Source organism: Coffea arabica, chromosome 2c (genome assembly GCF_036785885.1).
Source record: "Coffea arabica cultivar ET-39 chromosome 2c, Coffea Arabica ET-39 HiFi, whole genome shotgun sequence".
Lineage (NCBI taxonomy): Eukaryota > Viridiplantae > Streptophyta > Magnoliopsida > Gentianales > Rubiaceae > Coffea > Coffea arabica.
The window spans coordinates 66405513-66427734 of NC_092312.1; the positions used below are offsets into that span (position 1 = coordinate 66405513).

General features: G+C 35.5%; 1 protein-coding gene and 1 non-coding gene across 2 annotated transcripts; one reads left to right on the top strand and one right to left on the bottom strand.

The window, feature by feature from the left end:
• Positions 1-10947: 10947 nt before the first annotated feature.
• Positions 10948-16167, top strand: LOC140035752 (uncharacterized). The gene is made up of 4 exons (XM_072077114.1): positions 10948-12990; positions 13255-14233; positions 14375-14992; positions 15089-16167. Exons 1-4 carry the CDS (start codon positions 10948-10950, stop codon positions 16165-16167), a joined length of 4719 nt encoding a protein of 1572 aa, XP_071933215.1.
• On the bottom strand, positions 11515-11621 carry LOC140036065 (small nucleolar RNA R71). Its single transcript, XR_011839950.1, has one exon. It is a non-coding gene; the product is annotated as a small nucleolar RNA R71 (small nucleolar RNA).
• Positions 16168-22222: the final 6055 nt, after the last annotated feature.

Below are 22222 nucleotides of genomic sequence, written 5' to 3' on the forward strand. Positions count from 1 at the left end.
TATGAATTTTGAGCTAAAACACGAAATTTAAATCAGTAAATATTAGTAACATTCATGAAATTCCAGTGAAGATAATAGTGGCAGTAGTAGTTTGCAATGAAATTGACACAAATATAGTGATGAAGAGTGGTCGAGAATATGCTTGATTTTAGTGCAACAAGTGTCCAAACACAGCCAGATTCTTGCGCTGAATTAAACACGTGGTGGGCTAAATCACACTGCTTTGCTTGGGGGAGCAAAATTGGAGGTGAGATAGAAGTGGCTGTTGAACCAGTAAATGTGACTTGGTCTTCAGGTTGTGCAAAAAAATATTTTTTTTTCTAGCATACTTCTATCTGTCTATTTTCTAGTTATCAAAGCTGTTAGCACAAAACAGAAGAAAGAAAGAGAGATTTTTTTTAAATTTTATTTTTTTGTAAAAGCATGCCAAAACAGTTATTCCTCTAGAGCCTTACACAACTATCATTAGTTACCATATCACATTTTTGTGCTTCTAGAAGCGTTTAGATAGAGTAATTCACAGGCTTTTGAGTTACTCTTAGTTGGACATAATTATCTTTGAGTTTTAAGTTGGCCTTAAAAAAGGGGTAAATATTACCTTTAACAATCTTAGACAAGTTAAATAACTCTAATATGTGTTACTTTACAAAGTCAAAATCTTTTTACTCAAAGTTGAGAATAAAAGAATTGACCGCAAAAACAAGGATCAGAACAGCTAGGCACAGGCCATAAGTATCAACTCCAAAATTCAGAAAAAGGGAAAAGATCACAGACTTCAGTGCTCATTTCATCATGGAAAATGAACTGAACTAGCGAAAGTATCAGAAATCATTGCATAAAGTTCTTTCCCCTCCTTTGGTACGTGGGAATGGTATGGAAATAAAAGACCTTTTCAACTTGTCCATTGCATTTCAGCGTTTAGTATGGTTTAATTAAGTGGGAAATCCTTTTGTTCCTGAATTGCTCATTCCAACATTTTTTCTTTTTTCCGAAATTCCATTTCTTAAACCAACTTAGGGAATGCGCTTTCTACCTTTATCCTACAATGCCTAAATAGTAGGATGTCAAATTTATCCTTATACATTTTTACACTACATCATGATATCTTAGACTATTTGTAAGCTCAATTAACATTTAAATGTAATTTTTCATAATAATTAATTTTCCTTGTATTTAAAATAATATTTTCTTTTATACTAGAAAAAACGTTTTAAGATACTTTATTCTTTGACTTTTGAACAATTGTGCAAGAATTTTTTTGAATCTTAACAAAATTGAAAATAGATTAAATATACATTATAATTGTTTGACTTCATGTAATTGATACTTTATGTTGCTAATCATATTGCTAGTAATTGCAAAATTTTAACTCAAAAATCTATAAATTAGAATGAATCGGGTATTATAATTGAAGAATTTTGATACCAATTCTCATTTATTTTTGAAGTAAAAAAATCAAAATTTCACGTAAATAGACAAATACTATAGAACAAATAAACAAAAAAGTAATAAGACATATTACATCCTATAAACTAATCCAAGGCAACTAAGTTAAATTTATACTTAGTATATTCCACACTGACATCTAAATATTAATTATACAAAATATTGGAAACGGAGTAAATATTCCATTCTGACTTGCCTACCAAATCCTAAAATAATTAAAAAAAATTGCCATTCTGGGTGAAAATATACCAAACAAGGGGTTAACTGTATTTCCAAAACATGATGGCATAAATGTATATTTTCCCCAACTTTAAGGGCAACTGACTGTTGGAAGATATGGGGAACAATAATTTAAAGGAAAACTGACTTGAGCAAAGATGAAAGTGAATTAAACTGGCCATCCTCGGTTAATTACTCTGTAATGGGCCTTACTCTTAGGAATGGCAATACGGCGGTGATGGGATAGGAGGCCCTTCCCTTGCCCCTCGCCGCCACGTTGCCCAAATATTCGCCCCACCTCGCGTCTGCAATGCGGGAAATGTATTGGTGTAACTGATCAATAATTTATGTTAGTAAAAATATATAATTATTAGTATAACTAATGATATTATATATATATATATATGGAGGGGATATACTCTCTCGTCCCCTCTCCTGTTTTTTAACAAAGGAGAAAATAACCTATCGCCCCACCTATCTCCCCGCCTCATCAACCCTTGCGAGGTGGGTACCGTAAATTATCATCCATGCTTACTCCTTAGATTCTCTAATCAATCTTCCATGACGTGGTCGCTCCGAATTGCCATCCCTACTTACTTCTTAGACCCTTCAACGCACCCAAAAAAAAAAAGAATTAAACTACTCCTATATTTGTGCATAAAGAATTAGTGCGTTTAATTTCATTACTTGTTAGGAGGAACCAGGAAATTTCCTATGAAAGGGTGAACTTTAATGCAACCAAAACTTAAGTATATAACCTGAAGTATTTTTTTTTTAATTTCTTGCGGGGGAAATATTTAAATTTACAAGAAGCTTTTTCAAACTTTTGATTTTTCAATAAAGAAAATTTTTAATTTTCCAAATCTTGAGGAGCTTTTGTTCCATCCATGCTATTAGGGATATTAGCTTATAGTTTTGGGTTATTATCACTTTACCCCTTTAACGTTTGCTGCTACTATTAATTTTCCCCTTAACGTTATCTTTTAGTTACTTTACCCCCAAGATTAATGGTCAAACTTAATGGAGTTTGTTAATTAAAGTGAAAAGATATTTTTAATCTTTAAAATTATTATCACTTTACCCCCATAAGATATAGTCTCATTATCAATTTACCCCCTACAGTTATTTTTTAGACAATTTATCCTACCATTAAACCAACTTACCAAGTTAAAAAACTTTATAAGAAAATACCCTCCTCTTTGCATAATAAAAATAATAAAAAATTTAAAGTGACTCTTCTCCTTTTTACTATCAAGAGAAAAAGTCAAAGTATTAATTTCTTTCTTCTTGGCAATTTTATTAATATTGAAAAAAAATAGAAAGATGGAGAGGGGGAGGGGGAGGGGGAGGGGGAGAGGGAGAGAGAGAGCTCAATTCTTTTTTTAAAAAATTACAAATAAAAAAAATTAAATACTTTTATTATTTTAAAATTATTTCACTTTTTTGTTTACCACCAAATTCCAATCCTAATCTCGACAACTTTAAAGTAATACGATAATGTTAGACTTTTCTTTATTTTCTTTTTTACAAAATCTAACTTTTTGTCTCCTTCTTTCCTTTCTCTTTTTCTTTTCCTAGTATTAATAAATGTGAAAAAAGAAACTTGAGAAAACCCTTTAGTTTTATGTTTTTTGATCTCTTAAAGTAAAAAAAGAAAAAAGAAAAATAACCATTTCAACTTTTTTATTTTTAATTATAAATAAAAAGGGTAAATATATTTAAAATTTTTTGACCATACTAGTTAGATTAACGATGAGGTAAAATGCCTAGAAAATAATGTTAGGAACTAAAGTGATTGTATCACTATAATCTAAATGAATAAAGTGATAATAACAATGTAGTAATGCTATAAAATAAAAGGGTATTTTTGTTCAAAATTTTTTAACATGTTGAGTTGAATTACTTATAGAGATAAAGTGACTAAAAGATAACGTTAGGGGATAAACTGATAGTAGTGATATAGTTTAATGGAGTAAAGTGATAATAATCCTATAGTTTTTGCAACTTTGTTAAATATAGGGAAATTTTGTGTAAGCAAAGATAATCTTTTAAATAAATCAAATGCAACATACATAATCTTTTAATAAAATGACACACATTATAGACATCAGTGATTAAGATACAATATATACGTTTGCAACTAATAAAAATAATATTTTTTTAGAAATTGACAACTAAACACTAATATCTAAAAATCGGAACTCAAAATTTTTCACTATTAGAAGAAAATATCGAGATTAATAATTTTTACGACTGCCACTTGTTTGCCTATAAATTTAACAATGTTAAGTACAACTATCTTTAAATTTGCTACTTCATATATGCAACGTAAGTTTCAAAATCTTCAATTTTGGACTAAGGGATTAAAGTGCCAAAAAAAGGAGAAAAAGTGGTAGAATAATAATAGTTAGCATTGAGCTTTTGTTTATTTAAAGGATTTTTTAACGGACACCTAATGGGCACTTGTTAATATGGATAAGAAACAACTTGCTTAATTAATGTAGTAATTATTTCATATTTTAGAAAGCTATTTTTAAGGGATTCACATGCTAAATGACATACCTAACCTTTTCTCTAAAATAAACATCACAAAATCTTCCGTTGGCACTTAGGAACATGATTTGGAGTTATGAAAATTTTAACTCATATTTAAAATCTTCAATGATTTGAGAAAATAGATTAAAGACAAATAAATGCAAAATCCAAGAAAGAAATTATCTTTCAGTTGAAAATGTTTTTGTATTTCAACATCGTTTCACATTAAAAGCAATAATTTGGTTTAGATTAGTGTTGTCAAAAGTCACGAGAAATATCTTAAATTCATTTATCAAATAAAAGAGAAAGGAAACCTATAAACCAACCACATATAATTTGTTTAATTAAGAGAATTAGAGTATCACATATGATATGCTTGTTTTTGTCGATTTTTTTGAATTTATTTTTTTGTATCTTTCACAAGTCTTACAAAATTTATTATTCTATGTCTTCTTCCAAAATAAATTATATTTTCCTTTCAACTTGTCATTGTATGGGGATAAAAATTCCAAGTTCATAATGGTCTCTTACTTTATTTTTAAGCCATAGTAGTATTATTTTGGTTTGGTCTAGAATTTAAGCTAGAATCTACTATCTCTTTGTAGTTAAAAAGAAATAAAATTATAAAATAAGATATTTTAGGAACCTTGATAGTATTATGCATCGTTTAGACAAAAAAAAAAAAAAAAAAGAGAAAGAAATAGCAACAAAGTTGGCCACACTTTTGTTCTTAGTTTTATGAAAATGAATTATTAGATTTCTAAACTTATGTTAAAAAAAATGACAACTAAACAAAAAAGAAAAAAATGATAAAGTTGAAGTGCAAATAGTCAAACTTTCATCCAGTGTTTGTTCGTTTATTTGAAATGGTCTTTTTTGTCATTTGCAAAATTCTTTACTTTACTAAAAGTTTTCCAAAACTAAAGATATCACCTCTTAAATGCTAAAATTTATCAATTATGGTAACTTTATCCATATTAATGAGTGCCCATTAGACACCCGTACCATTTATTTAATCTTTAACATTGTAAAATTCCTTCATCCCAGGTAGTTTGACAACTTATTGCAGATTTGAAAAACTATTCAAATTTGAAAATTGAATCTCCTACAATATATGCAAATTTATTTCTTGCCATATAAAATGATGCGGCATGAATTAATTTCTTACCATACAATGAGGCCGAATTAATTTCTTGCCATACAACATGAGGCATGATAGGGAGGATGCATAAAATAGGCACAATAAAATGCCTATAAATAGGCCTTCTACCTCAAACAATAGAAACATAGTTTAAGCTTGTCAAATATTCACATAGTCAATTCATCGTATCAAGCAATGGCCAAGAAATTAACTAATGGTTGCCAGAAGGTTCCTATAGTAAAAATTGAAATGAAAACCAACCTACAAGCAACCTTTTCAAAACGTCGCAATGGTCTTTCAAATAGGCTAGTGAATTTTGTAATCTTACTGGTGCACAACTTATTTTGGTTGTATTTTCTCCTGGACAAAAGGCTCACTCTTTTGGCATCCATGTTTTGAATTCATCATTGACAAGTATCTTGGCAAAAACCCCTTACTAAGCATTAATAGTAGCATCAGTCGCCCTACTATCACTATATTGAAAATGTTGTTGAGCTAAGTCAAAAGCTCACGAATTTTGAAAAACTCTTTGAAGCTGAAAAAATACGTGAAAAAAATCCTTGCTCGAATGAGAAAGGAAGGCCAGCACAAGTACTGTTGGTAGGCTCCAATTGGAGAGCTGAATCTGTGGCAACTTCAAAAGTTGGAGAAGGCACTCTTAGGTCTCAAAAAGATAATTGAGAATGATTTGCATAACCGCAAAATTCAAGCAGCAAATTTATCTTGATACCTATTTGAGGAAGGAGCTTTTGGAAGAAATGCTAGTCATTCCATTGCTATGGGTGTCACATATGGTATTAGGGTATTTGGCCTTAGTACGTCATCTTCTTTTGGTGCTATGATTGTTGATTCTCCTATAAGAATTGATCTAAATATCAAGGCACCCGAAATTGATGGTCCCAACACGCACCATGGAAACTAATTTAGCTGTTTCACCAAATATGTTTGGACATAGAAGATGTTGGTGTCAACTGTCAAGTTATTCTCAGTTTTACTATTTTCTTTTATTTTGTTGTCATAGCTCTAAGTTTACGTCATCTAAAATCCTTGTGAGAAAGGTGCCCTAATTGTGTTTGAAGGCAAAAGTTTGATTTAGAGTTTTTTCTTTTTAGTTCCTAGCTTGCATGTCCCAGTGAGTTATTTATGAAGTTGTATCTTGCTCATGAAATATTAACCATCAAGAAAGTCCATTATTTTGTTTGTTCAAGTTATCTTTCCTTTATTCTTTTGAATACATGGGTATTTGATGGTACCCTGAATTTATAAATTTTTCCATCCATAGATCGAGGAAAAATAGAAAGCAAACATATTAGTTTTGGGATCTCCTTTTCCTTTGTCTACTCTTTCTCCATAGTTCTTCTCTTTGAAATACAAAAGACAAATATAAATAGGCACTTCAACTGATTTTTAGATTCATTACATATTTGATATCCAAAAATACTTGAAAAGTTTATGACTAATGTTGTCTTCCCATTCTGAATATATGATGTCAGAAAAGATCATATTAAATATATTGGGAAAAATCATCATTTTCGTCCTTAAACTTTTTCACTAAAATCAATTTTGTCCTTAATTATTTTTTAACCAATGTAGTCCTTCAAGTTTTATTTACTATCCAATCAAATCCTTTCATGACGGCACTACTCTTTTTGATTTTTTCAATGACGGCACTATATTGCCCATGATTTTTTCAATGAAAAAATCATGGGCAATATAGGAGCGACAAGTGAACTCCTCTATAAAAATGAGGGAAAATAAATATATTAAACTAAGTTGGGGAGGAAAACTAAACTTTCAATTAAATTGGAGTAAAAAATAGAAATTAGTAAACTTTTCCCAAACCCAGACATTATGGTTACAGTTCAAAAACCGACTATTCTAATTCTTCTGAAAGGTGGAATCTAAAGCGGCCTTTTAGGGACGATTATGGTTACAGTTTTTGAACCTCCGGTTTAGTTATATTTAAACACTTGTTATAAAATTGATTCTAAAAAAATATAACAATGAATGTTAAAAAATTATTGTATTATCATGTGTAAGGAAAATGAAAAAATGATGCAAATTTTATGAAAAAAAATCTCATTGTTGATTAGATTAGATTGGTCTTGAATTTAGATTAGTTATAGGATATAGACTTACTAATGGAATGAGACCATGGGTTGTTGGATTAAGATTGGATCTACTAGTATTAGATATTGACTATTGACATTAAATTCTAAACTAGCAAATAGGTTTAGATAGCAAATATATTTTTAGATTATTAAACAGATTGTAAACTACCAATTCCGATTCTGGCTCAAAATTTTGGTGAACCTGAACTAAACCTTTAGTCGCATTCTGGTTCTGGTTTCAATTTCCAAAATTTAGTTTCGGTTTCGATTCAACAAGCCACAAGGCCGATTTTGATCCAGTTTGGATTCAAATCTGAACTGTGGTCACCCCTATTTCTTCATATTATTCTCCCCTCTCAGCTAGTAGACTCGCAAGAATTTTCTCACCCTTTCACATCCAAGCATGCAGAAACTACATACACGTGTTAGTCTCTGTCGCCAGCAAAATTCACAATAGACAACGGTTCCTCTTATTATGTAAACATATAACATACACATAATTACAAATTCATTTTCATTATCAATTTTACATTTTGTCATTTTCACAAGCAGTTGGAGGGCATTAATTGACATACTTTTTCTTTTGAGAATTGTTGTATAATCCAATCTAGGCTAAATGTTTTAATCCAATTAAAAGTTTAGTCTTTTACCCACAATAGCATATTTAAAAGAGGACTTAAAAGAGGACTTGATTCCAAAACTATTTTCTTGTCTTTGAGTTTAAAACAAGATGTGAGGCAAGAAAGGTACAGGAATCATTTCAAAGTGCTATATTGAGCTTGGTTTTAATAGTGTAGTTATAGCAATGGTCAGCTCAGGTCAGTGTTGATGTGCTTTCCATCCTATTATTTGCATTTTTTTCGATTAAAGGATTTTTTAAAGAATCTCAGTAAATTTAAAAGGCCAGTGATTGATTTGAGGTTGTGTAATAGAGAATAAAGATGACAAATTTCTTTTAGAATTGCAATCTAAGTCCTTTTAAGGCTTTCTAATCTTTTTCTACACTTAATTTCTCTCAACATTTTCACTTTTTTTTTCAACGAAATTCCAATCTTACTCAATCTAAAAGCAGAAAGGCCTTCCTTCCATCTTTTCTTGGTAGCCTCTACTTGAGTAGGGCCACTATAGGTGTCAATACTTCTTCTACTATAGCTTCTTCTTATTAGAGTAGTAGCTATGTGCTTTGAAGGAGCATGCTTGTAAAGGAAGGATTGATTTGCATGATTTGGCAATTTTATATTTGCAAATTTTTTATTTTCATCCTACTTTAATGAAAATTAGTTTTTATTTTGGGTAAAATACAAAAAACCTCCTTATGGTTTGGGGTTTGGTTACGATAACTTTTCATCATTTGAAAACTCCCACACAACCCCCTGTACATTGGAGTTTTTTGAATTTTTATCTGAAAACCTATGCTAGTCAATTTTCACTCAAAATACCAAAAGTACTCTCAATCACCATACATCGTTAAGCTTAATTACTGCTATGGACTACTACTTTTCTTCTTTAACGAGAATTCATCAGACCAAAACTGCTATGTTCAACTTGCTTTTCTTCTCTCTTTCATACACGGCACACAACATCTATACTAAAATTCAAACAAAATAAGACAAAAATAATAAAAGCAAAATGGAAAACCCAACCCCAAAAATTTGTCAAATCTCTCTCTCACACCACCGGTGAACTCCTGGGATTTGGCCAGTGTGGTTAGAAAATTGGCTTAATTTCTTTTAGGTAAGTTTCTTGTTTTGTGTGAAAATAACTAGTTTCCTAATTGATTTTAGTTATTTAAAATAGTAGTCAAGGAATTTTCTATTTTGTTTAGGATTAGAAGTTATTTCATATTCTATACAAGTTTAGGAATTGTTTTGGTTTCCTGTTTGATAGGATGTTAATTGTTAGTAATTTTATTGTTAATTTTCCTTTTTATCCTTGCCAAATATTGCTTTAATTTGTTTTAATTGTCAATATATATTTATATTTGGTATTTGGATATAATTTCAGAAATGGGAGCAGAAACCTCTTGAGAAGATTATTGTGGAACTTTGCACAATTTTGGTGCAAACCAACGTAGAAGAATGGAATTGCATTTGGGAATTCAATTTGGCTAGACAACATGTCAAAAGTTAGTGGGGACCGCAAATAAGTTGTATTGTCTAAAGTGTGCTTTCTTTGCACATTTTTGGTTTGCTCTCTTATTTGTGAACGTGTGCACTTGGTCAAAGGGAACCGACAAACCATAGTTGGCTTTGCTTTTGTTTTCGGTGGAGTTGATTAGGTAGGGAAGGAATGTTTTTCTTTTGTGAGCGTGGAGTGAAGTTTGGAATTGGCTTGTTTTTATGCGGGGGAGAGCCGCACATTTCGGGGGTGAGTTTTTCTTCCTCTCTTCCGTCTGGGAAGAGGAGTTTTAGTTTTTCTCCGAGGGATGTTCCAGAGGAGAGAATAGGGAGTTGTTTTGGTTTGTTGAATTCTAGTGTGCAATTTTCTTATTCTCTTCCGAGAGCTTTGTTATTCACTCTCTCAATTATCGAAGAAAGATGATGTCTTTAAATTCAATTGAATTGTATGAAGATTTTCTTATGAGGCGTGGCTAATTTTCTCCTCTAGTCAAGGATCAACGCGAAGACGCAGTCCCAAATATCTGTGAGATCTAATTAATTTTACATGTTCCTTAATTTGTTAATATTTGCATGTTTTCTATTTTAATTTCCATGGGATTATTTTGTTAATTGGATATCAAGGGCCCGATGTGCAATTTGACTTTTTAATCTCTTGTCAAATTAATCAATTAAATCCGTAATTGTTTAGTTGGTTAATATTAGTGGCAACTAGTATTTTCACATACTAGGAGAACATGCAATCTGATTTAAATAACCCTCGTAGCGTGTTATTAATTTGGGTTAGGCTTTTCTAGTTTTTAATGCAATTAGGAAATTAATTCCTACGGTCGTACCTAGGAGTATTTCCTAGTTAGAGGTAATCAACGGTCGTACCTTGGTTATCAATAAATTAAGGAAAAGCTGGTCGTTAGAGCTTATCGGCGACTATAACTAGCCTATTAATTAAATTAAGTGAACCTTCTTTGCATCAATGATCGGATGAATGGACTGTGTCTGCGTAGTTGTATCCTTGGCTAGAATTTATTTATTATTTATTTAATTGCTATTTACAATTGTATTAATTAATTATTTATCTTTGGTTAAATTGTTTAATTATTTTTAGCTAAATTGTTTAATTATTTATTTTTAGTTTTATCTGATAAAAATCCCCCGTGTCCCGAACTTGAAAAGAATTGAATTTTTTTTTCCAATCCCTGTGGATTCGACCCTACTCACTACTATACACAGAAAATTCATTTTTCTCGAGTAGTTATTTATTATTGCACAGGCTCGACACCTGTCAATTTTTGACGCCGTTGCCGGGGACTGGTGTTAATTATTTGTTTCTTTTTAAGTTTATTTTTGTTCTAATTTTCTGGTATTTTTTTTCTAGTTTATGCCTCGCTCTTCTCGTACAGGCGAATTAGTTTTCGACCCTGAAGTAGAGAAGACCGCGCGTAGAACGAGGAAAGAAACCAGGCGACTCAGAGAAGAGCAATACGGTATTGCACCTCAGGGACTTGATCCAGAGGTTGAGCCGACAAATTTGTCTGGTGACAATTCGAGTGATTCAGACCAAGAGGAAGTCACTATGGCAAATGCACGAACATTAAGGGAGTTGGCTGCTCCTGATTTAAATCAGCAGCCCTTGTGCATTACTTTTCCAAATTTAAATGATGACACTCCCTTTGAACTAAAATCTGGTCTAATTCATCTCTTGCCATCTTTTCATGGTCTACCAGGTGAGGAGCCCTACAAGCACTTGCAAGAGTTCGACGTCGTTTGCAACAGTATGAAGCCTCCGGGAATTACAGAAGAGCAAATAAAGATGAGGGCTTTCCCCTTCTCTTTGAAGGACTCCGCAAAAGACTGGCTCTACTACCTACCACCTGGTAGTATCACCACGTGGGATCAATTGAAGAAAAAATTTCTGGACAAGTACTTTCCGGCGTCTCGAGCTGCGAGCCTAAGGAAAGAGATATGTGGCATCAAACAACACCCAGGCGAGTCACTCTATGAGTACTGGGAGAGGTTTAAGAAACTGTGCACCAAATGCCCTCAACATCAGATAAGTGAGCAACTGCTCATCCAATATTTCTATGAGGGATTACTTTTCAGGGACAGAAGCATAATCGATGCTGCAAGTGGAGGGGCGTTGGTGAACAAAACCCCTCGAGGAGCATGGGAGTTGATTGAAGGGATGGCTGAGAACTCACAACAGTTTGGTTCAAGAGAGGACATCCCGACGCGCAGGGTGAATGAGGTGGAAACGTCCTCTATCCAACAGCAGATCTCCGAATTAACATCTTTTGTAAGACAATTAGCTGTGGGGAATGCTTCACAAGCCAAAGTGTGTGGGGTGTGCACTGCCGTGGGTCATCCTACGGAAATGTGTCCACTGGTTCAAGAAGAAACTGCAGAACAGGTGAACATGGCTGGCCACGCGCCCGCGCCAAGAAAGCCATATGATCCATACTCAAACACCTACAATCCTGGTTGGAGGGATCACCCCAACCTTAGCTATGGAGGAAATAGGCAGTCTAACTTTGTGCCAAATAGACAGCAAGGACACCAACAGCAGTATCATCCTCGCCCACCACCACCACCACCCCCTTCAAACTCAAGTCCGTCCATGGAAGAAATGATGAAGCAATTACTTGCCAATCAACAAAAGACGGATTCAGACCTGCAAAGCATGAGAAATCAACTGGGACAGGTGCAATCATTGCAAAATCAAATGAATCAAATGGCTATAACAATCAACCGTTTGGAGTCCCAAGTTCAAGGAAAATTGCCATCTCAACCTGAGGCAAATCCAAAGAATGTAAGTGCAATGACCTTAAGGAGTGGCAAGGAAGTTCAAGGACCCGAACCGGTGATTCCTAAAGACAAGGACGAGGAACGGATTGAAAAAGAATTGGAAGAGGAGGGCACAGACAACAAAAATGCAAAGGTACCCTCGAACCCAATTCCTACAACTAAAACTAATCCACCTCCCTTTCCTAGCAGGTTAGAGAAACCAAAGAAGCAAGACAAGGAAAAAGAGGTCCTGGAGATCTTTCGCAAGGTGGAGATCAACATACCCCTACTGGATGCGATTAAACAAGTACCCAGGTACGCAAAATTTTTGAGGGACCTGTGTGCCAATCGCAAGCGGTTGAAAGGGGATGAACGAGTTATAGTTGGGGAGAATGTTTCGGCAATTCTACAAAGGAAACTTCCACCAAAATGCGGAGATCCAGGTATGTTTACTATTCCTTGTAGGATAGGTAATACTTTGATTGGAAAGGCCATGTTAGATCTAGGAGCATCGATTAATGTCATGCCGAAATCTATTTATGCTTCTTTGAACTTAGGCCCTTTGAAAGAAACTGGAATAATAATCCAACTAGCTGACAGGACCAATGCATACCCTGACGGGTTGATTGAAGATGTTTTGGTAAAAATTAATGAATTGGTTTTTCCAGCTGATTTTTATGTGCTCGACATGGAGGATGAACACTCCCGTGATCCGTCACCTTTGTTGTTAGGTAGACCCTTTTTGAGCACAGCCCGAACCAAAATTGATGTTAATAAGGGTACTTTGTCTATGGAATTTGATGGTGAGATTGTCCACTTTAACATCTTTGAGACCATGAAATATCCATCCGATTCAAATGTTGGCTCTGTTTTCTCGGTAAATGTTATTGACCCTGCTATACAGGAGGTTTTTGAAATTGAAGGCAGGGATGAGCTAGAGGTCGTTCTGACCAGGCACTTCGAGTCCGAAACAACCTCTGGAGTAGAGTTGAGTGAAGAGCTTAAATGCGTGATTGGATCGTTGCAAACGTTACCAACCACGAAGACAAGGTATGACCTCGCACCCATTTTTATACCTGAACCTCACAAAAGGTTACTTCCATCTGTGGTGCAGGCACCTGTCTTGGAACTGAAACCGCTGCCGAAACACCTGAAATATGCATACTTGGGTGAAGGGGAGACACTTCCAGTGATCATCTCCGCGGGTTTATCAAAGGTTCAAGAAGAGAAACTACTTCGAGTTCTTAGGGAACATAAGCAGGCGATAGGATGGACCATCGCCGACATCAAGGGAATTAGTCCCGCGGTGTGTATGCACCGAATTCGACTCGAGGAGAATTCTAAACCCGTACGGCAAGCTCAACGGAGATTAAATCCTCTCATGATGGAGGTCGTAAAGAAAGAGATTTTAAAACTGCTGGACGTTGGAATTATATTTGCAATATCAGATAGCCCGTGGGTAAGTCCAGTACAGGTGGTCCCGAAGAAGGCAGGGGTGACGGTAGAATCAAACCAAGAGGGTGAGCTCGTACCAATTCGAAAGCCCACCGGATGGCGACAGTGTATCGATTACCGAAAGCTAAATGCCGTCACGAAAAAGGACCATTTCCCCCTCCCTTTCATTGACCAAATGGTGGAGCGACTAGCATGTCGAGCTTACTATTGTTTCTTGGATGGATTTTCAGGTTATTTTCAAATTGCCATCGCACCCGAGGACCAAGAGAAGACTACTTTCACCTGCCCATTTGGAACATTTGCATACCGAAGGATGCCATTTGGATTGTGTAATGCACCTGCTACCTTCCAAAGATGCATGGTAAGTATCTTTTCAGAATATGTTGAGAAGATTATTGAGGTTTTCATGGACGATTTCAGTGTATATGGTGAAAGTTTTGAAAACTGTCTAGATAACCTGAAATTGATCTTAGTAAGGTGTATAGAAACTAATCTCGTGCTTAATTGGGAAAAATGTCATTTTATGGTTGAACACGGGATAGTTTTGGGTCATGTTGTATCATCTACAGGTATTGAGGTTGATAAGGCAAAAATAGATGTTATATCTACTTTACCTTACCCCGCGAGTGTGCGGGAAGTTCGTTCTTTCTTGGGTCACGCAGGTTTCTATAGAAGGTTCATCAAGGATTTCTCGAAAATTGGAGCACCCTTGTTCCAACTTTTGCAAAAAGATGTATCCTTCGAATTTGATGAAACATGTAAGGGGGCATTCAATAAGTTAAAGGAGTTATTGACCACCTCACCTATTATCCAACCCCCTGACTGGAACCTCCCATTCGAAATCATGTGTGACGCCAGCGACTATGCAGTGGGTGCGGTATTGGGTCAAAGAGTAGGAAAGGCAGCTCATGCTATCTACTACGCATCTCGAGCCTTGAACGGAGCTCAATTGAACTATTCAACCACCGAAAAGGAGCTTTTAGCAGTTGTTTTTGCCTTAGAAAAATTTCGGTCTTATTTACTTGGTGCTAAAGTTATTATTTTTTCTGATCATGCAGCTTTACGGTATTTATTGACCAAGAAAGAGGCAAAACCGCGATTGATACGGTGGATATTGTTGTTACAAGAGTTCAACCTGGAGATCCGAGATAAGAAAGGGGCAGAGAACCTGGTAGCAGATCACTTGAGTCGAGTACAAGTCGTCGAAGAGGACCTCCCATTGAGAGAAGCATTTCCCGAGGAGCATTTATTTTCTATTAATTCATCCTTGCCTTGGTATGCAGATATTGTTAATTTTCTAGTCACTGACAAATTTCCTACAGGATGGCCTAAGGCAAAGAGAGACAAGTTGAGGAGCGATGCAAAGTTCTACATTTGGGATGATCCTTACCTCTGGAAGCGGGGTGCCGATCAAATCATCCGTAGATGTGTAAGTGAAGTTGAATTTCAATCTATTCTAGCATATTGTCACTCTTTTGCATGTGGAGGTCACTTTGGACCGAAGAGAACGGCTCGTAAGGTGCTAGAGAGTGGATTCTATTGGCCAACTCTATTCAAGGATGCCTACTCATTTTGTAAGTTATGTGATAAGTGTCAAAGAGTGGGTAATATCTCTCGTAGGGGTCAAATGACTCAAACCCCAATGATTTTTGTTGAAATTTTTGACGTTTGGGGCATTGATTTTATGGGTCCTTTTCCTTCGTCCTGTGGTTTTTTGTATATATTGCTTGCTGTAGATTATGTTTCGAAGTGGGTAGAAGCAAAGGCCACCCGCACTAATGATTCCAAAGTGGTTGCAGAATTCGTTAAGTCTAATATTTTTGTCCGCTTTGGGATGCCACGAGCAATTGTAAGTGATCGGGGTACTCATTTCTGCAACAAAATGATCGCTGCAATGTTTAGGAGATACGGTGTCTTGCACAAAGTCTCTACATCCTACCATCCTCAGACAAATGGTCAGGCGGAAGTATCGAACCGAGAGATCAAATCAATTCTAGAAAAGATGGTCCGACCCGATAGGAAGGATTGGAGTGTGAGACTAGAGGATGCACTATGGGCATATAGGACGGCATACAAGACACCCATTGGCATGTCCCCTTACCGATTGGTATTTGGAAAGCCATGTCATCTCCCGGTAGAGTTTGAGCATAGAGCGTTTTGGGCGGTCAAGCAATGCAATATGGATATCGAGGAGGGCGGAATTCAAAGGAAGTTGCAATTACAAGAGTTGGAAGAAATCCGAAATGAAGCGTACGAGAATGCAATGATCTATAAAGAGAAGAATCGGATCTTTCATGACCAACAGATCTCTAGGAAGACATTCGTCTGCGGGCAAAAAGTTTACTATACCACTCCAAATTGAAGTTATTTCCAGGTAAGCTACGTTCTCGTTGGATTGGTCCCTTTGTTGTAACTAATGTCTTTGATTATGGTGCAGTGGAGATCCAGAGTCTGAAGACGGAGAAGAAATTTGTGGTGAATGGTCATCGTCTCAAGCCTTATTATGATGAGGCTCCAGTTGAGCGAGTAGAGATGACGCATTTGGAGGACCCAATTTGCTTGGTTTAAGCAAATTATGGGCTATGTCTAGCCAAAGACATTAAAGAAAGGCGCTAGTTTGGGAGGCAACCCAAATATTAGTTTTGTTATTTCTAGTTGTTTTGTTCTTTCTAGTTGGTTCTTTTGCATTGGGTCATTTACTCGTTGGGTAGTATCAGTACTCATATTTCCTTTACTGAAATCAGGAAGTGAAATCTTGGCGCGCCCACGCGGCGTTGGTGTCTCCTGAGGTCAGGGGACGAAGGCCAATCTTGGCGCGCCCACGCGGCGTTGGTATCTCCTGAGGTTAGGGACGTTTCGTAATCTTGGCGTACCCACGCGGTGTTTGACGACCTAAAAAAAAAAAAAAAAAAATCCTTCTTTTTCTTCTTTTCTTTTTTCTTTCTTCTTTCTTCCTTTCTTTCTTTCTTTCTTTCTTCTTTCCCTGTTTTTCCCTTTTCTCTGGTTCCTTCAACCAGAGCCGCCGCCGCCGCCCCAGGTCTCCTTCCTTCCTCCTGCTCCACCGACGCCATCGCCGCTCCTCACGCGCGCCACCTGGAGCCCGCCGCTCCCTCGCGCGCGCTACCCCAACCCGTCGCCCACCACCCGCAGTCGCTGAGCACCACCAGATCCAGCTGCCGCAAACTCTTCTCTCTCACAGCCACCACCTTCATCGCACCACTGGCTTCGTATGCACGCGCCTGCCTCAATCTCTTTCTATTATTTTTTTTTATTTCCTTATTTTATTATTGCAGTATGTTTTTATTATTTTTATTACAGTACGTTTTTGAAAATTTTGCGTGTTTGGACTACCTGACATTTCTATTCATCCTTAGTTGGATACTTCTGTGTTACTTTGCTTGTTTCTTTTTACTTTGCTTGATTTTTATTTATTTAGTACAATTTGGAAAGAATGGTGAAACCACGATCCCGACCCTTTGACCTCCGCTCCGCCTCCTCCAACTACAGGTGCTAATAGCTGGCACCAGCTTCAGGGGAGTTTCGTTGTCCTTCTTCTTATTTTTACTGTTTCATTATCACATTGAGGGCAATGTGTGATTTAAGTGTGGGGGGGATTTGGGTTTAGTTTTGATTGGTGTTTCTTTAATTTACTGCCTTTCTTACTAGTGTTTTGATGAATAAATATGGCAATTCATTCGTTTATTGCTGGTTGTGATTTATCCTATGAATTTTGTTTAGATGGCAAGTAAACGCATGTTATCTTGGTGAATATCATGAGTTTAATGACTTGGTGCAAATTGTGATTAACTTGTTTAGGCAATTTAAATATTTTATTAGCAATTGTTATGTGGATTGGGCAATTGTTGATCTTAGTTCTCCATATTAGGAGATGACGTGGGCCATGATCTTTAATTATCTGGTATTCTGATACTTTAATTGTGATTAATAAATGACTCTACTCCGCTAGTGCCGTCACCCAGTAACCGGGAGTCTTCACCACAAGTGTCGACTTTCGCGTCAAAAAGTGGCGATATCTATGAGTAGTTAGTCCTGAAGCTGTGAAAAGTTGAGTAACTGGGCTCTTTCATCTAAAAATGTCAGAGTTCACGTCAAAAGACTTGAATAGCTTGGGACTGAGCATTTTTGAAAAAAAAAAAAATTTAATTGTTAAAAAAAAAAAAAAAAGAGAGAGAATAAAATAATGTGTAAACTTATGATCATATTGGCCTGCCGATCCTTGTTCTTCAATGTTGAGATTTTGATTTTCAGTTGACTCAATTGCTAACTTTTGCTAGTTTAATATTTTAATTTCTTAGACGAGTTAGCCATGAATTGGACGAGTCTATGATTTCAGGAGCTAATCGGGAGAAATATGTCTTGACACTTAGCCACTAAAACTTGATTTTGGGATAAGCATAGCTTGGTAGTAAATGAAATGAGAGTTAGCCATTGTTGAATTTAGTTGTTCCCATGCTTGAGGACAAGCATGATTTAAGTGTGGGGGGAATTGATAGGATGTTAATTGTTAGTAATTTTATTGTTAATTTTCCTTTTTATCCTTGCCAAATATTGCTTTAATTTGTTTTAATTGTCAATATATATTTATATTTGGTATTTGGATATAATTTCAGAATTGGGAGCAGAAACCTCTTGAGAAAATTATTGTGGAACTTTGCACAATTTTGGTGCAAACCAACGTAGAAGAATGGAATTGCATTTGGGAATTCAATTTGGCTAGACAACATGTCAAAGTTAGTGGGGACCGCAAATAAGTTGTATTGTCTAAAGTGTGCTTTCTTTGCACATTTTTGGTTTGCTCTCTTATTTGTGAACGTGTGCACTTGGTCAAAGGGAACCGACAAACCATAGTTGGCTTTGCTTTTGTTTTCGGTGGAGTTGATTAGGTAGGGAAGGAATGTTTTTCTTTTGTGAGCGTGGAGTGAAGTTTGGAATTGGCTTGTTTTTATGCGGGGGAGAGCCGCACATTTCAGGGGTGAGTTTTTCTTCCTCTCTTCCGTCTGGGAAGAGGAGTTTTAGTTTTTCTCCGAGGGATGTTCCAGAGGAGAGAATAGGGAGTTGTTTTGGTTTGTTGAATTTTAGTGTGCAATTTTCTTATTCTCTTCCGAGAGCTTTGTTATTCACTCTCTCAATTATCGAAGAAAGATGATGTCTTTAAATTCAATTGAATTGTGTGAAGATTTTCTTATGAGGCGTGGCTAATTTTCTCCTCTAGTCAAGGATCAACGCGAAGACGCAGTCCCAAATATCTGTGAGATCTAATTAATTTTACATGTTCCTTAATTTGTTAATATTTGCATGTTTTCTATTTTAATTTCCATGGGATTATTTTGTTAATTGGATATCAAGGGCCCGATGTGCAATTTGACTTTTTAATCTCTTGTCAAATTAATCAATTAAATCCGTAATTATTTAGTTGGTTAATATTAGTGGCAACTAGTATTTTCAGGGTTCTTGGGAGATGAGAGATGGTATACAAGAGTTGGACTTGGGTTCAAGTTATATTCTTGTATAGGATTTTCCTCTCATAGTAAAGAACAGATTTCTCTCCATGGACGTAGGTTCAATGGTGGAGCTGAATCACGTTAAATTTTGTGTGTCATTTATCTTTCATGCTTGTGACTTATTTGTCATTAAATTGTTGTGCATTTAATATTTCAATAGTTGTGTGTTCCGCGCTTGGATCCTAACAAGTGATATCAGAGATTGGTTGCGAAACTGGACTGCTCACAAGCACTTGGATCCCAACAAACTAAATGGTTGGATCAAGAGTTTGGTTGTTCAAGGTTGGATCCTGATTAACTATTGAGATCAAATAGGTTGGTGGTTGTTACCAATTGAATAATTTAACGGATGGTATCCTTATTTCAAGAGTTTGGTAAGAAGTATTGAAAGTGAAAGATGGAAAGTCGAAAAGCATGGAGATACTTGATGGTGAATCTAGATAGGTAATTCAATGGTCAAGGAAAAGGTGGAGTCTAATGTTGATTTTTGGACATGAATCGTTGGAGACTTTCTCACACCTCCGATGGTTGATACTTCATCCCCGTGACTTTTAGATGTTGGTTATGTTTTTTGAGTGGTGTGGCATGTGTCCCAAAGAAACAAAGAGATATAATGTCTATGTGCCAAAAGATTTTGACAGTTACGAGTTTTTCATCTTAGGTAGAATTTTGGAAATCATAAATTGCGAGACAATCGTGAGAATGGGAAGAACTGTGGTGATTTTATCACTTGATTGCTTCAATGATTAGGGTTAGAGCTCACAAAAGGGGGTTCCGGATTGCAAGTGGTGGTGAGAATAAATTCTGCAAAAGGAGATGTTGAATTGAGGCATCTTTTGACAAGTCAACTAGAAGTTGGATTCGGGGTAACTACACACACATGTTCATTTGCCGATTAAATCAATTTGGTGTTAGGACTGTATTGATTCGGGTGTGTTGTTTGGTACCATATTATTTGGTAGTTGAAGGCAAATAATTACTAAAGAAAATTTCATCAAGGTGGAAATTTGTTAGAAAATTGGCTTAATTTTTTTTAGGTAGGTTTCTTGTTTTGTGTGAAAGTAATTAGTTTCCTAATTGATTTTAATTACTTGAAATAGTAGTCAATGAATTTTCTATTTTGTTTAGAATTAGAAGTTATTTCCTATTTTGTACAAGTCTAGGAATTAGAATTGGTTTCCTATTGTTATTTGGATTTTTTACCAGATAATATTCTCTATAAATAGATGGGTTGGCATACTACAAAGGGACACAAGGAGTACAAAAGGGCAACATGTACCTTATAAATGGGTGTGAGAAAGGGTTCTTGGAAGATGAGAAATGATATACAAGAGTTGAACTTGGGTTTAAGTTGTATTCTTGTATAGGATTTTTCTCTCATAATCAAGAACGGATTTCTCTCCGTGGATGTAGGTTCAATGGTGGAACCGAACCACGTTAAATATTGTGTGTCGTTTATCTTTCATGCTTGTAGTTTGTTTGCATTAAATTGTTGTGTACTTGATATCTTAATAGTTGTGTGTTCCGCGCTTGGATCCTTACAAGTGTTGAACAAGTCGGAGTTCCTTCCTTTTGCTCATACAAATTTGAAGAGTCCAAACTTCTCTTTCACAAGATTTTATAAAGATATTTCATCGAATAGATTTTGGGCCTAACAAAAATTGAATCTTTTGTAAGAAGTTCAAAAGTAATCAGGCCAAAATTTTGCTAAAAACTAAACTAATTCAAATCCAATAACAAAACATTGAAATTTCAAGAGATATTTAGGGGGTAAAAATTTAAACCAAAATAATTAAGAATTGCCATTTTCACAATATTAGTAGATAAATAGGGAAGGGAGGTTTGCTTTCCGATGAAGACTCACGGTGGGGATGGTGGTTCATTCCCATGAAAAGGTAGCGGCAGTAGTAGCTCCTCCCCCTTCCCCATCGGCTCTTGTTTCTTTTGCCTTTTTTTTTTCTTTTTTCTATTTTTTCTTTCCTTTACTTTTGATGGGGTTTGAGGTCCTCAAAACTAAGGTTTGGCAAGTTATTTCTTTAGAAGAGTTCATAAAGCTTTCATAGTGGAAGATAATGGTGGCCACTGGTCATTCTTGTTTGGTGAAGGATAGAACCTTTTGTGAATGATTCTTTAAGAATTGATAGACGAAGGATGATGAAATTACTGTGGGCTTTCTAAAGAAATAATGAAGGCTATTTCTTCAAGATAATGGTGAAGGTTGAAAATAAAATGATGATGATAAAGCAGGACTGTGGGTTTTCTGATACAATAGTGAAGGCTATTTTTTCAAAATAATGGTAACGGTTGAAGATAAAATGATGACGATGAAGCACCTTTCACAATCATACTTTTGGTATTTCTCTTAGTTATTGGTTACAACAGGTTTTCAGGTCAAAATCCAAAAAAGTCCAAAGTACAAGACGGTTATGTGAGGGTTTTCTAATAATAAAAGGTATCATGATCAAACCCCAAACCACAAATGAGGGGGTTTTTTTTTTATTTTACCCTATTATTTTCCTTAACTTTTAGAAATGTTAATTAGATTTCGTTGATATGGAATATGACCGGATGAGACAAATATGTGTAAAATTTGGTGATTGCATCGTAGAAATACTACATTAGGTAACTAACAGTAAATTGTGCGAAATGTCACTAAACTATTGTAATGTGCCGCTTTTGATTAATAAAATATTTTCTTAGTCAAAAATGTTATTAAACTAGTAAATCTGTAATGTTTAGGTGATATCATGTATTTATGCTATTCGGAGAAATGAAAAGTCACTTTTTCAAGGGTAATTTCATCTGTATAGCTTTTTCCTTAAAGCACTCTAACATAAATTGTCATTCAATGTGCCCAGACAACTCCAGGTTCAATTAGAAAGCCCAAATCCTAAT